The 16,543-nt window shown below is 47.8% G+C and overlaps 1 protein-coding gene across 1 annotated transcript in view; it reads right to left on the reverse strand.

The window, feature by feature from the left end:
• Window positions 1-16,543, reverse strand: part of gnaz (guanine nucleotide binding protein (G protein), alpha z polypeptide) — a 433,151-nt gene that overhangs the window by 272,970 nt on the left and 143,638 nt on the right. The window contains exon 2 of the mRNA XM_072498489.1: window positions 15,178-16,403. Coding sequence (XP_072354590.1) covers window positions 15,178-15,900 — 723 coding nt within the window. The 5' untranslated portion in view covers window positions 15,901-16,403. The remainder of the gene's footprint in view (window positions 1-15,177; window positions 16,404-16,543) is intronic.

Genomic DNA, 16,543 nt, shown 5'->3' on the forward strand with positions numbered 1-16,543 from the left:
TTAAGGGCAATTTATCATTGGCCAATTCACCTCACCCGCACATCTTTGGACTGTGGGAGGAAACCGGAGCACCCGGAGGAAACCCACGCAGACACGGGGAGGACGTGCAGACTCCGCACAGACAATGACCCAAGCTGGAATCGAACCTGGGACCATGGATCTGTGAAGCAATTGTGCTATCCACAATGCTACCGTGCTGCCCTTAAGAACAAATAAATCTACACTATATCATTTTCCCGTAATCCATGTACCTATCCAACAGCTGCTTGAAGGTCCCTAATGTTTCCGACTCAACTACTTCCACAGGCAGTGCATTCCATGCCCACACTACTCTCTGGGTAAAGAACCTACCTCTGATATCCCTCCTATATCTTCCACCTTTCACCTTAAATTTATGTCCCCTTGTAATGGTGTGTTCCACCTGTGGAAAAAGTCTCTGACTGTCTACTCTATCTATTCCCCTGATCATCTTATAAACCTCTATCAAGTCGCCCCTCATCCTTCTCCGCTCTAATGAGAAAAGGCCTAGCACCCTCAACCTTTCCTCGTAAGACCTACTCTCCATTCCAGGCAACATCCTGGTAAATCTTCTTTGCACCTTTTCCAGAGCTTCCACATCCTTCCTATACTTACTGCTTAGTTACCATGACTCAAAAATGGTAATAATTTACCCTCAATTTTAATTTATTGTTGGGGAATGAGAGGGGTTGAAGCAGGCAATGAACTAGCTGGGCTACAAACCTCAGGCCCAGGAGACTTCAACTCTTTGGCCCGATTTAAATAACTTGTCATTAACTCCTGCCTGAAGCTGACAGAAAGACACCGCCATCAGTCGGCTGGAGCCAAAATTCGGGGGGTGGGGTGGGGGGGGGGGGGGCACCATTAGGGACCCACAGAATTAGTGAGCCAGTCAAAAAACAAGGTATGAGGGTTCAAAATGTCCTTTATGGCCAGGGAGGATATTTAATCATTACAAATCAAACATTTTAAAAGTTTTTAAAAAGTTACATCATTTATTTGGCAGCTTTCACTGGTACTTTGGAGACTCTGCAGGCCAGCTGTTAAAATGGATAGTGCTCATGGCCTCACTGGGATGCAGCTGCCATTGCCAATAACCGTGGACCCCAATCCTTTAGCATGGGTGGTCTTTCTATCCCTGAACGGGCGAGTTGGAATAGACCGGCCGGGATTACAATGTCCCTCGACCAGCTTCATTTGGTGTTTCAGCTGATGGTCTTAATCAACGTGCAGGAGATCGAGATTGAAGGACCAAATGGCCTCCTCCTGCTCCTGTTTTTTCTGTTTCTTGTGTGTCCCTTGTAATTAACACTTTGTCAACTGAACCTGACATAATGGGTAAAATTCAGCAGACTCAAGTTAAGGTCCGCTGAACAGCGCTTTTAGCGGAGTGTTTCTCAGCGGCACAGTGCCAAGAAACATCCCCCTATCCAATGGCACTTTGAAGTTTTTATTTTGGCCTTGGGGAGTTTCTCCTTGCCGAGGCCGCACTTGGAGGGATTTCCTGCAGGCGAAAAGGCTCCTCGCAGATCAGGGTGCCATTTTGTCTGGCAGCCCCAATCTCCCCCCCCCCCCTTACTTTCAGGCCCCGCCCCAGCCTTGGGGAAGCCCCAGGAAAATCCCCTCACCCCCTCTCTACCTGGCAAGGTCCCCCTAGACCCGACCCCTGGCAATATAAACCTGGCACCTGGGCACCATGTCACTGCTAGCTTGTCATCCTGGAAGTGCCCCAGGCACCCAGGGTGGCACTGCCAGGGTGCCCGATGGCACTGCCAAGGTGCTAGGCTAGAAGTGCCACGGTACTTGGGTGCCAGGGGAGTGCCAGGATAGCACCTGCCAGTCCCCGACCACCTGGGGGGTCTCCAAAGTGCCGGACGGAGCAAGTCGGGTGATTCGTGCAAGGCTTTGTTTTTAAGCGCGGAGCCCGGTTTGGAGTTCCAGTGCGATTCAGTTGCGCCCAGATCCGTGCTAGGTGCAGCGGGGTCACTGAACCACTCCCAATATCAGTAAGATGATTTCAATTTTTAAAAAACGTTCTCAAATTAATTAATAAAAAATTCAAAATAAAATAGTAAGGGAATAAGGAAGAAACCAAATTCACTCAGTGCAAAATGCAATGCACTGAGGACATGTAGGGGTATCGACGAGTATCCTGATCGATATTTAGGCCTTACCATAAAAATTGAATTACTGGTTATTATCACATTGCTGTTCATGGGAGCTTGTTGCATGCAAATTGGCTCCTGCCTTTCCTACATTACAACAGTGATTACACTTTAAAGTTCTTTGTTGACTGCAAAGATTGAAACATTGGAGATAAAAGCAATAAATGAAACAATCTGACAAAAGAGCTCTTGCTTCCTCTCTTGCAAGTCAACGTGTGGCACATTCACTGAATAATGTACTTGTAAGATAATCAATCAAAATGCCCTTGAAATTAAGAACATACTAAGTAAGCACTGTGTGCTCATGTTGACATAGTGCAATTTCAATTTTCCCTATTCATCAAAAAGGCATTTTGAAACCACATGTTTTCCCATTCCCATTATTCCTTTGACTACATCCACTGTCATTTTTAGATAATTACCCTAAACAGGAGGGAAGGGCAATCAGATTCTAAACTATTCCATGAGTGGTTAACGACAGGCAAATTAGTAGCAGGGTGAAGTGGATGTCAGTCAGTATGTGCCACACCCAAGATCAACGGGAAAGTGCTCTTGATAACATTCCTGGTCAATAACTAACAAAACTCATCACAATTGTGGCTTGCGAATCCTTGGTCGCCCTCGGATTCCAAACTGACATTCTCTAAATCGGAAGACATTTGGGATTTTCTTTTCCCACTGCCAGCACAACACCACCTGTGAGTTTCCCGGCCGTGTGGGGTGCCTTCAATGGGAAATCGCATTGACAAGGGCGGGAAGCGAGAATCGCACCATCAGTGAACAGCGGGCTGCCAAGAAACACGCGGCTGGGGGACTGGAGAATCCCGCCCAAGAACTTTCACTGTTGTGTACTGCAAGGATTTCTGAGTATGTTTTAGCAACTGGTCAAAGGTTTTAACAGGCCATATGTATTTTTTTGTTTCTCTGTAACCTGTGTTCTCACATTAGGCTTTATAGATTTCAAAGATCAATGCTACTGGTAATTTGGTTTATGCGAGCACATGACCAGAGATGTACAAGTGCCTATTAAATGCAACCAATAGCCTGGTGAAGCCTAAGAGATTGCACAATCATTCCAAGTGACTTTATTACCCTAGAATCTATTAATGGATTTCTTAAACACAATACAAAGTCCAGAAAATGAAAATAATATTTCAGTAACATTAAAGATAGAACTTTAATTTACATTGTACTTTACCACATTCTCAAAATATCCAAAAGTACTTAACAACCATTGACATCATCCCAATTTTTATGTAATGTTAGAGTCCTTCCTTTGTTCCCAATTGTTTAAAAATTATTTTGGGTCCATGGACCCATTATCTGAGTATGCCTTTAAGCAATGGACTCACACTGAAGCAGCTTGCTGGTCAGGACAGTGTATCCTAGGTTTTGTACTTTGGAGAGGAGAAAACAGACCCGTCTAAATCTTAAGAACCAGCTTTGGAGGAAGTTGGTTTGATTGGCTGGCTGGCTGCCAGCCTGTGGGTTGGCCAGGGAAGTGTTCTGGTAATTGGTTCCTACATGATTCCTCTGAGAGAGATGGGCAGACCTTGAATGGAGAAGGAACTCTTTCTCTCGCTGCTGAAGTAAAGAACTACTTTATTGTTCTGAAACCAGTGAGTTTTTACATCTTTACCAGAAATTTGAAATGTTCTTGAATCGATGGAGAAAGGAGACAACCTTGCCAAAGAAAACCGTCTCAAGCCTAGAAGGAAGAAGTATCAAAACAAACGCTTGAACTCCAGAAAGACATTAACTGGAAGCCATTCCAGTGCATCAGAGATCCTTTATCCTTTATTTTATTCCCTCTCCACCACCCTTTCCCTCGATGTTGTCTGTGTGTGTGTGTATGTGTGTGTGTGTGAGTGTAGAGTGGTGTGTGTTGGAAAGGTGGGAGTTGGGAAAGGAGCATTAGGTAGAAAGTTACATTTTTGGCAGTTAATTTTTTTTTGAAAAATATTTTATTGAGGCATTTATATATTTACACATCAAACCATAAAACAAAATAAGTCAACAGGGCCGCAAATAATCAAACCAACTAAATACCTAACATCCCGCCTCCCGCTCCCCAGCTCCCCTACCTCACTATTACCCGCTCAAACAAACCCCAAAATCAGCGCATTCACCCTCCTAAAACAAGCCTTAGGGATAAAGACCAAGAGATTCTGGAACACAAACAAGAACCTCGGGTGAACCGATATCTTCACCGACTGCACCTGTCCCCCCAGCGACAGCAGAAGCACATCCCACCTCCTAAAATCTCCCTTCACCTGCTCCATCAACCGAGCCAAATTCAGCTGTGCAACTGCTCCTACCCCAGCGCTACCTGAATACCCAAATATCAAAAGTTCCCCCCCACCACTCTAAACGGCACCTCCCTAAGCCTTTACTCCTGCCCCCTCGCTTGAATCATAAAAACTTCGCTCTTCCCCATTTTCAATTTATATCCTGAAAACCGTCCAAATTCCTCCAATATGCCCATAACCCCCAATACCTTCCCAAGGGTTTGATATGTAGAGCAACAGATTGTCCATATACAACGAGACCCTATGCTCTACCCCCCCGTACTATTCCTTTGACGATCTCAGCGCCATTGCCAATGGCTCTATAGCCAAGGCAAAGAGCAATGCCTCTCGACCCCGATGCAGCCTGAAATATTCCTGTGGTGAATGTATAGTACTAGTAATTCACCAGTGTATTAGTATCATGTTCTGTCATTGTGTTACAGCTATGTTATGTTGTTGACCTTGTGGGCTCGACCTATGGGCCATTGTGTGGCTTCACCCACAGGGTATGTTGGGGCATGTACGGGCTCCGCCCATGGCTCCTCCCCTTGAAAGGAAGTATAAAGAGCAGTTGACCTGTAGGTGGTTCACAGTATTGCACCAGTTGCAGGCAGGCACTATTCGAAGCTGATTAAAACCACGGTTTACTTCTACTCGTGTCTTTGAGTGAATTGATCGTCGCATCAATTCCAAACTCACCCGGTTTGGTACAAGAGCCGGACCCAATCCACAAACCCCGCCCAAACCCAAATTGCCCCACAGATACTCCCATTCCACCCAGTCAACAGCATTCTCTGCATCCATGGTGACCACCATCTCCACATTTCGTCCCACCAGGTCATCAGCATAAAATTTAACAGCCGCCTGATGTTAGACTACAAATGCCTCCCCTTAACAAACCCCACCTCGTCCTCCCCTATCACCCCCAGCACACAGTCCTCAATCCTTGAAGCCAAAATCTTGGCCAGTGGAGTAGCACGGTGGCGCAGTGGTTAGCCCTGCTGCCTCACGGTGCTGAGCTCCCAGGTTCGATCCCGGCTCTGGTCACTGTCTGTGTGGAGTTTGCACATTCTCCCCGTGTTTGCATGGATTTCACCCCCACAACCCAAAGATGTGCAGGCGAGGTGGACTGGCCACGCTAAATTGCCCTTAATTGGAAGAAAAAATGAATTGGGTACTCTAAATCTATTTTTAAAAAAATCTTGGCCAGCAACTTAGCGTCCACATGAACAATGAAATTAGCTGATAACACCCACACTGCTCCAGATCCTTGTCCTTCTTTAAGATTAAGGAGATTGAGGCCTGCAGCAGCATAGGGGGGAGCATCTCCTGCTCCGTTGCCTCATTAAACACCCTTACCAGCAGGGGCCCCAAGTCCCCGAAAACCTTTTATAAAATTCCACCGGGAACCCGTCCGGGCCCGGGGCCTTCCCCGCCTGCATCGCCCCCAGACCACCCACCACCTCCAGCAGCCCAATGGGTCTCCCAATCCCTCCAACAGGTCCTCCTCCACCCTAGGGAACTCCAACCCCATCAAAAATGCCTCATTCCCTCCACCCTGGCTTGGGATCCAACTCATACAATCCCTTATAAAAATCCCCAAACGCCCCATTCATTACCACCGGGTCCAAGACCATATTTCCTCCTCTACCTTTCACCTTTCCGATCTCTCTCGCTGCCTCCTGCTTCCTCAATTGATGTGCCAACATCCTACTCGCCTTTTCCCCGTATTCATAGACCCCCCTTTAGCTCTCCTCAACTGCCTTCCCACCTTACCCTTGTATAGCAGCCAAAACTCATGGGCAGCACGGTAGCAGAGTGGTTAGCACAGTTGCTTCACAGCTCCAGAGTCCCAGGTTCGATTCCCGGCTTGGGTCACTGACTGTGCGGAGTCTTCACGTTCTCCCTGTGTCTGCACGGGTTTCCTCCGGGTGCTGCGGTTTCCTCCCACAGTCCAAAGATGAGCAGGTTAGTTGGATTTGCCATGCTAAATTGCCCTTAGTGCCCAAAGAGGTTAAGTGGAGTTACTGGGTTACGGGGATAGGTTGGAAATCGATGTAAATGTCGGTTTTGCATGAGCCTGCCAGCGGAGGATGCTAACTTCGATAACACTGCCAGCAAGGGACCGGAGCATGGCAACAGAATTGGCGCACTGTTCCCAGCCCAATCACAATTCTCACTATGGCAGCAGGAAGCAGAGAATTCAGTCCCAGGTTACACATGTGAAAAGCCTGTTTTTGTTGATAAATCCATTTTTAGCTGGTATTAAATAAACTGCTTCAGGTTACCATTCTTAAGGAATATCAAGGAATATTTTAGTGCCAGATGTTTTTTTTAATGTTCCATTATGTTAATGGTTTGTAGGGCGAAATTCTCCGGTATTGGCGCGATGTCCGCCGACTGTCGCCCAAAACGGTGCAAATCAGTCGGGCATCGCACCGCCCCAAAGGTGCGGAATGCTACGCATCTTTGGGGGCCTAGCCCCAACCTTAAGGGGCTAGGCCCGCACCGGACGGATTTCCGCCCCGCCAGCTGGCGGAAAAGGCCTTTGGTGCCCCGCCAGCTGGCGCGGAAATGACATCTCCGGGCGGCGTATGCGCAGGAGCGTTAATGACCGCTGAGGGTATACCCGCGCATGCGCAGTGGAGGGAGTCTCTTCCGCCTCCGCCATGGTGGAGACCGTGGCGAAGGCGGAAGGAAAAGAGTGCCCCCACGGCACAGGCCCGCCCGCGGATTGGTGGGCCCCGATCGCGGGCCAGGCCACCGTGGGGCATCCCCCGGGGCCAGATCGCTCCGCGGCCCCCCAGGACCCCGGAGCCCGCCCGCGCCGCCTTGTCCCGCCGGTAAGGTAGGTGGTTTAATCTACGCCGGCGGGACAGGCATTTTAGCAGCGGGATTTCGCCGGAGAATCACGGGGGGGGGGGGGGCGCCTACCGGCGCGGCGCGATTCCCGCTCCCGCCGAATCTCCGGTGCCGGAGAATTCGGCAACCGGCGGGGGCGGGATTCACGCCAGCCCCCGACGACTCTCCGACCCGGCGGTGGGTCGTAGAATCTCGCCCGTATTGCTTCATGAAAGATTCTGGGCAGGATTCTCCGATCCCCACCCCCCCGCCGGGTCGGCGAATCGGAGGGAGGTGGCGTGGATCCCGCCCGACCGCTCCGACGCCGGCTGCCGATTTCTCTGGCGCTGTTTTTTTGGCGGGGGCGGGGTACGCGCTGCGCCGGTCGGGGCCATTGGCAGTGGCCCCCCCGCCGATTCGCCGGTCCCTGATGGGCCAAGCGGCTGCCCGTTTTCGGCCAGTCCCGCCGCCGTGGATTAGACCAGGTCCATACCGGCGAGACCTGGCTCTGAGGGCGGCCTGCGGAGTCCTCGGGGATGCACGGGGGGGATCCGGCCCGGGGGGAGGGGGCCCCCACGGTGGCCTGGCCCGCGATTGGGGCCCACCGAGCTGTGGGCGGGCCTGTGCCGTGGGGGCACTCTTTCCCTCCTCGCCGGCCTGTGTAAAGCTCCGCCATGGCCGGCGCGGAGAAGAAACACCCTGCGCATGCGCAGGTATCACGGCAGCTGTTCTGGGAACACGCTGGCGCTCCTGCACATGCGCCAACTCGCGCCGGCCGGCGGAAGCCCTTCGGCGCCGGTTGGCATGCCGCCAACCACTCCAGCGCCGGCCGAGCCCCCAAAGGTGCGGAGGATTCCTTACCTTCTGGGCTGCCCGACGCCGGAGTGGTTCACGCCACTCCTTGGCACCGGTACGGCCCGCCCCGCTGGATACCGGAGAATCCCGGCCTATGTTTGTGATTATACAGATTCATTTTATTGGAAACTTGAGCCATAACATAACTAGCACAATTTGCACCTAATATCCCAGTTACACCCAAAGTGAAATTACCTCAGGTGTACCACACTACTGTACTTGAATTCTCATCATTGTTTTGAATTCATTTTCAGATCATTTATTTGTCCTATTATGATTTCTAACATTGAAGGAGTGAGTAGTCATTCTCACATACCAAATGTTCATAAAAGTATCAAAAGTTACAATCAACATCTTGGGGGCTACCGTTGACCAGAAATTGAACTGGACCAGCCATATAAATACTGTGGCTACAAACGCAGGTCAGACGCAGGGAATCCTGTGGCAAGTAACTCATCCCTTGAGTTCCCCAAAGCCTGTCCTCCATCTACAAGTTATAAGTCCGGAGTGCGATGGAACACTCTCCACTTGCCTGGATGAGTGCAGCACCAACCACATTCAAGAAGCTTGACATCATCCAGAACAAAACTCACTTGATTTTCACCCCATGCACCGCATTTACTCCCTCCACCACCCACACAGTGGCGGCAGTGTGTACCATCCATAAAATTCACTGCAGCAAACCTTCTGCTTGACTCGAAGGCGGATCGATCTAGGCCGAGATCGATGTCCGCGGTTGGGATGGCAACAGTATTGTCTGCATTCGTGGAGGAGGTGGAGGTTCACCCACCCGGGGAGAGGGAGTTCGCGTTTTTCTCTGTGGTACACAAAGTGTACTAGCGGACTGATTACTTTTTAATGAATCAAACACTGCTGACTGGGGTTAGAGAGGCTGAATATTCGGTGGTGGTGATCACGCATCATGCCCCGCATTGAGTGGATCTGGCGCTGGGATTGGGTCAGGAGCGGTACAGGGGGTGGTGGTTAGATGAAGGGTTGTTGTCAGACTTGTGGGTCTGTGTGAGGATTTTGAGGGCCATACAGGAATACATTGCAAATAATGACGATGGGGCGGTTTCACCCACGATTCTGTGGGAGGCATTGAAAGTGGTGATCATGGGAGAGATTATAGTGATTAAGGGCACATGTAGATGCAGAAGCTAGGGACGAGAATCAGAAATTGGTGGATGGGATTTTAAGTGTGAATTGGAGGTATGTGAAGGGTCTGATCATGGAATTATTAGTGTGCAGGAAGGGGCAGCAAATGCAGTACATTTTGATGTCAACAGACAAGGCGATGCAGCAGTTGAGACGGTCAAAAGGGGCAGTATATGAGTATGGGGAGATTGCGAGTCGACTCTTGGCACATCAACTAAGGCAGCAGGAGTTGGACAGGGGGATAGTTCAGGTTAGAGACTGGGAGAGTGAGTGGTTTCAGTCCAGGGAACGTGAATGGTGTGTTCAAAGCTTTCAATAAGAAGTTATACCAGTCAGAGCCACCAGACCCCTCATAGCGAGTTGGGGCTTGGGGGGGGGGGGGGGGGGGGGGTGCCAAGGATTGCATCGGGAATTCCAGAGATTGGGACGCCATTTAAAAATGGCATCCCGATCTCTTGCTACACTGAGGAGTTCCAACAAGCGGAGCTCCTCAGTGCAGAAAACGAGGCTATGTGCAGCCTCGGCCACACGTTTCCCGCTGTGGCCCCCTATCTAATCGGGGGCGCATTAAATAGCAGGGTGAAATACATGGCTAATTGCGCTCGCTAAGGGACTGTTCCAATTTGGTTAAAACGCGCCTGTAGATTTTCGAGCACACCTTTCTAAAGCAAGGATGAGCCGCTTTTTCAAAGGGACAGAAGGCAGGTGTGAGTGTTGTTTTAGGAGGCCCATGCACCACATGCACATGTTCTGGTCATGCCCCAAGCTGGTGGAGTTTTGGAGGTCCTTTTTTGACACGACGTTGGCGATCTTGAATGTGGGAGTGGAACCCTGCCTACTGATGGCGATTTATGGGGTCTTCGATGTGCAGAAACTGCAGCCAGGGGCAGAGGCAGATGTCCTGGCCTTCGCCTCATTGGTGGCACGGAGATGAATCCTATTGGGCTGGAGGCTGGCGACACCGCCGAAGGCTTCGGTATGGCTAAGGGATTTGATGGAGTTTTTGCATCTCGAAAAGGTCAAATACACCGTGTTGTGTTATGCTGCTTCGGATAACACAGGCTGCTACTTGATGCAGTCTTAACTGAAGGATGCTCCAGACTCTGAAATGAGTTCAATGTGTTTATTGAACTATTAACACAGTTCTCAAATGAGTTTGACTCTCTGCTAATCGAACTGTGTAACTCAATCTAACTGTACCAGCTTGCTCTAAGCCACGTGCTGTGGTGTGATGCTGCTGATCAACCCTGTCTAACACTCTAGATGTCTGTCTGTGGGAAGAGGCAGGGTGTGAGTGCCTCATCCCTTTTATAGTGTTTATGTCATGTCCCCTTGTGGTGATGCCACCTCTGAGTGTCCTGACTGCCCATTGGTTGTGTCCTATTCTGAGTGTTCATTGGTTGCATGTTTGCATATCATGACACACCGTAAGGGGTTCGACTGAGTGGTTTTATCATTGATGCCGATCGTTTATAGTGTACTTTCAAGAATTGAGCACTGCTAGATGTTAGGGGGGAGGTTTACTCACTTTTGTGGGGGTAGTTCGGGTGGGGAGATATCGGGGAGGAGGTTGGCATGAGTTCTTTGTTAAAAAATGTTTGTTTATGTCTTTTTGCCATCTTTTGTATGAAATGTGAAAAATTTAATAAAAATAATTTCCAAAAAAAAGATTCACTGCAACTCAACAAGGCTCCTTCGATAGATAGCACCTTCCAAACCTGCAGTAGATGCATGGGAACACCACGACCTGCAAGATCCTCTCTTGAGTCACACATCATCCTGACTTGGAACTGTCTCGCTGTCATTTCACTGTTACTGGATCAAGTTCTGGAACACCCTTCCTAACAGCACTGTGACTGTACACAAACCACATGGACTGTAGCTGTTCAAGAAGTCAGCTCACCATCGCCTTCTCTAGGGCAACTGGGATGGGTAATAAATGCTGGACTAGCCAAAGATAGTGAATAAATAAACACAAATTTGAAATATTTTTCAAGTGGTCTCTGAAAGGAGTATCTCGTAAGCTGAACAGCATTTATTATTGATGTTGTCATTGATGTTTCTGAAGATAGCCTAGTTTACACAATATTTCTTCTCCAAGTTCTGTACCAGTTGCAGCATTAGGATTCTGTCAGCCTAACATTTCAGATCTATTGCTGAATATCCAGCAAGATGCTAAGATGTGACAAACGTAATATAATAGTTACCAATGGATACATTCACTATAACCTTATTATTTTTTGGCTGTCACAAATATTATTCAAAAATGGACAAAGGAACTACAGACAAGGGATGCACAATATCTCGCTACATAGTTCTCGTGTGTGCCGAAGGCACTGAAGTGGAAAATTGCTCATTATAGAATGAGGATCGAAGAAAATTATTGCAACAAAGAATAATGCCAAGACATAGTTGCCACTTGAGTAATAAACAAATTCTTAACATTACTTTGGCTCCTTTCAGCTGTTCCTAGTTTCTGGTCCTTGGTATGTCAACTTCCCGGCTACCATCTCAAACTGGGTCAGGAAGTATGGAACCTTTGCACTCTTTTGATCCTGAGCTCAGCTTCCTCCTCCCATGTCCACTCTGCTACTAAAGACTGATTTCTTCCGTCTCTGCAAAGTAGCCTGCCTCCACCTCTGTCCCTTCCCATCTGTTGCAGAAATCTCACTTCCATCCCCTCTTCAACACACTTTTAACTAGCCTGCCCACACCAGCCCACCACAAGCTTCAATTCAGCCACAGCATCACAACTTGTATCCCCTTACTTCTCCCTTTCTGACGTTGGAAACTTCTGTAAAACCTCTCTCTTCAGCTGTGCCTTCAGTTTCCCATTCCAACCTATTCCAACCACCTCGCATTTGTCATATATCTTTCCTTCTTATGGTAACTTCCCATATGTGTGAGCGGAGCTATATAGCTAGGCTGTTTAGAATTATCTAGGCCTGGTTTAGGTGAAAATGTAGGGCGTGATCTACCGGCCACGCTGCGCCTGAAAAGCAATGCGCCACGGTGCAATGTGATCAGGAAATGCCGGGAGACCCTACTCCCGGGATCTACCCAGCTTTCCACGCCTCGTGAGATCCCATTGTGGCCGGGATCACTTTTTGCAAATCTGCATTGAAGAATGAGACACAGCTCTGAGGTAACCAAGGCCTTGGGATCTATCCCCTTTGCCTTGGAAACCTTGGGCGAGAGCCGTTCAGTACTGGTCACCACAAACTGGGACCAGATGAAACGGCACTGGTGGGCGTCTCCCAGGGCATCGGAGGCCCCAAGGTACATGCCCTCTGGGCAGGGTGGCATCTTGGCACTGCAGGTGCTAGCGTGGCACCCTTGTACTGCCAGCCTGGCACCACCACCTGGGTGCCAGCCTGACACTGTCAAGGTACCTAGGTAGCATTGCCAGCTGGCGGGGGTACCGTGAGGGTACCAGACTGGCATTTTTTTGCACGCCGGTGATTGGGCCTGGGGGAGCCCTGTGTACATGAGGCGGGGTGCCGCAGGTGCCCAAGGAACCTTTTATAGGGGAGTTGAGGCTTTGGGGAGGTTTGAGGGTTGAGAGATTGGGATGCCATTTGATCTCTCCCTGCACTGAGAGGTTTTGGTAAGCGGGGCTCCTGAGTGCAGGAAACGGGACTAAGGGCGGCCTCGGCCATGCATTCTAAGCTGAAGTCCCGTGTCTAACCGGAGTCGCTTTAGAAAGCGTTGTGATTCTCGGTGCTGCGAGCGCTGGGAAACACATGGCTAAACCCGCTCGCTATGGGACATAGTTCCCATTTGATTCGATCACGCCCATAGATACAGTTAATTTGGAACTGAAACACCCAATATAATATAGACATGTTTGTTTTCTTTTTGTTTTGTTAAATCAATAGAAAAAATAGATCAATTGCTACGGAGTACCGGCACTGATATAGTGGGCTGGTGACTCCTGTGTTGCAATTTCCATTATTCCACCAAGAATAGTAGGAACAGGAATGCAATAAATCATCTGGTTAGCCACAAAGGTTGAAAAATATCACACACACAATTCAGTCTTTCATACCCTCAATTTCTTTCCTATTATTTATCTTCCCAGTTCTCTTGGATTACACTATCTCCCTCCACTACCTCGGAGCTTCTGTCCTATATCTTCATCACACTGCAAAATAATGTTTAAGAGTAGTACTGTGGATTTTCTGTCTATGGATAGCTAATATTGATCACATGTGGTACTGTGTATTGGTACACATGGCATATCACAAAAACCTAAAGATTGAAATGTAACAAATGTATGTAACCAGCTGAAGTTACAATACTGATGCTCATTTACTGACAGCTTCTGCACTAAAGGATGATTTGTTGTTCGCTGTACAGATTACATGCACAAAGTGCCATCAAAGGATTCAGCACTCATCAAATGACTCTTGAATTTATGTAAGATAGTGCAGCAGCATTTGGCAACCGGGGTTTAAGGGCTGATTAGCTGGTTGCTGGGAAATAGGAGATTGTCACCGTGTTGCCCTGAAAAACTGGCACTATAGCAACCAGCCGCATTGGAACAAGCCACATGTAGGCAAGTGTTTGGGGAGGGGAGAAGAAAGGTGTAAAGGACAGGAGGGAGGGGGTAGGAAGTCCACCTGTTTATTTGTTCTGTAAGGCCTGTGGCCCCCAATAGCTACAGTAGAAATTGATCACAGTTTAATCCCTCATCCAAACTCATCCATTTCAGTAACCATGGTAATAGTTACTGCAATGTGTTGCACTAAAGGTCAGCTGACTCACAGAGAAATCGCTGTTCATCTCGCAAATAGTGCATGAAATATTCGGTAAGAAACCTAAGAGTGCTGCTTAACTCTTTTTGACAAGCAGAAAGTTAGATGTTGCACATTTGGCTTTGAATCAATCCAGGCGAAATATTAACCCAAAATAATTTCATAGAGCAGTCTTCCTTCTTGTGCAATAATGTTTCAAGGCCTGTAATGGGGCATTGGAGCACATCTTGAAAGTGATACTTTAAGTATATTAGAAACAATAAGAATGCTAAATAGTTTACCTAACTTAAAACAACTCACTTGAAATATCACATTTTTTAGGGAATTAGTTGTGAAGGCCCCGGAACTAAGTTACAGAGTTGATTTTTTTCCTGAAAAGTGTGCATGCAGAACTTGGGACATCATTGTAACTAGGACTGAAACAGATGTGAGATTCCAGAGTTCAACTGAAGTTCAGGGAGCAACAGATTTTTTTTCCCAAGAACAGCGCAGTTTCAGTGCATAGCTTTCAAATAGCCCAGCTTTCAGCCAGCATTTTTGAAATCCAAAACCTTCATTAAATTGCGTCCCATCTATTTAATGTGCTGACCTTTGATAAGCTTGCACAAAGAAGGAGTAAAATCTGAGCATGCTGTTGAAACATTCTAATTGGCTGAAAGCTACACATTCTGACTATCCTGACGACGATTGAGGAAATCCTCACCAGATACAGATTCCAGTCATCCCCTTCAGTATTGTGACAATTGAGCACTCATTGCTGTTATATGGCAGCAACTGTTTCAGTTAACGTAAAGAAAAAGTTAAATAATTTAATCAGATGAGACCATAATTTAATTATGATAAATAGACAGCTATCTAAGCCGAAACAGAGAAATAAGTAGTAAGCATTAGTGAAACCAACGTTATTCTATATCTATTTTTCCTCAATTTCTGGTCTATTCCATTCAGCTACCTATTTATTAAACTAGCATCAAAATTATAATTGGTTACAAAAATAGAACTTGATGGAGCAGACTACAGGAATTGCACATGATGCTCACCAAAGGAAGGATCGAAAACCTCATACCGACCAAGAAATAAAAGGCATTTACTTACTGTCTGATTATCTTCATACAACTTCAGGTCATATCCGCTCAGTTCCACGCAGAAAATTATTGCCGTAACCCCTTCAAAACAGTGAATCCATTTCTTCCGTTCAGACCGCTGCCCTCCTACATCCACCATTTTAAATGTCAGCTCCTTGAAAGTAAACTTGTTTTCCACTATGCCGGTGGTCATGTCTCTTGACCGCAGAATGTCCTCCACTGTTGGGATGTAGTCAGATGCCGCAATTCTGTCAAGATCATTCAGGTAGTAGGCTGCATTGTCTTCCAAGTGGTACTCGTTGGACCGGCAGAAGCACTCCTGGACGCCTGGGTCACCCCATAGGCGCTTCATTACCCCTAACAGTTCAGGCGTGATCTCTCCTTTGCTCTCAGCTGGCCCAGTCAGGGCAAAGAGTTGAACAGCATCATAGGCTCTATCTGGGTTGTGGAATTCTATTTTGAGGGTAGCTAGTGCACGGATGATGCGCGTGAGAGAGTCGATAGCGTTGTAGATAATGAGGGGCTTGTATTCCTTGCATGCCTCCAAGTTGAACCCGCCGCTGTGGATAATTTTCATCTGTTTGACAATGGTGCTCTTTCCAGAATTGCTGGTCCCCAGCAGCAGGAGCTTGATCTCGCGGCGCTGGCGCTGACTCTCTGAACGTAGGTGCCGATCAATCCGCCTAGAGCGGCGGGCTGCCTCCTTCTCCTCAGAGCTTTGACGACATCCCATGTTCCTTCTGATGTGGTTGGCTGGAGGGAGACTGTACCTCTCACAAACAGCAGTGATTGCTGCAGGAGGCTTGTCAGGTGTGCTGTGCACCTCACACAAAAGTAAAAGCAGCGACTGATGATCAAACAGGTAAGTACCAATTCAGTCAGTCCCAGCAGGGGTGAGCAAAGAAGTGCAGCATCCACTGATAGGTCCTCAATTCAGTAGATGTCATGGCATTCCCCTCCTTTATGCAAGAAAGATGGCTCATTCCTGTTGCTGGAATGCTTTTCCCTTTTCTGCAATGTAGTTTGTGTCTTTAAATTTCTGTTCGACTTAGACATCATTATTTACTATCCATTCCTTCTGGAGATGACTGATAGGTTCAGGTGGCTTCAGTTCCCTCTCACTTAGCTCTGTCTCTGTCTTGGGAATGTTAGCAAGTGCACCGAAGAATTGCACAGCTCTCTGATTCTGTTACTTCAAACTTGAACAGTGTGCGTAACCATCAGTGACCAATTTATCTGCCAAACAAAGCAAAGTGAATCATTAGAACTGCTTTTCCTGTAGGTTCTGAACTGACATGCTGATTATTGGAAAGAGAACAATCGGCTGTAAAGTATTTATGTACATTTACTAATCCCACAATAGAAAGATGGTGAAT

This window comes from Scyliorhinus torazame, chromosome 1 (genome assembly GCF_047496885.1).
Source record: "Scyliorhinus torazame isolate Kashiwa2021f chromosome 1, sScyTor2.1, whole genome shotgun sequence".
NCBI lineage: Eukaryota > Metazoa > Chordata > Chondrichthyes > Carcharhiniformes > Scyliorhinidae > Scyliorhinus > Scyliorhinus torazame.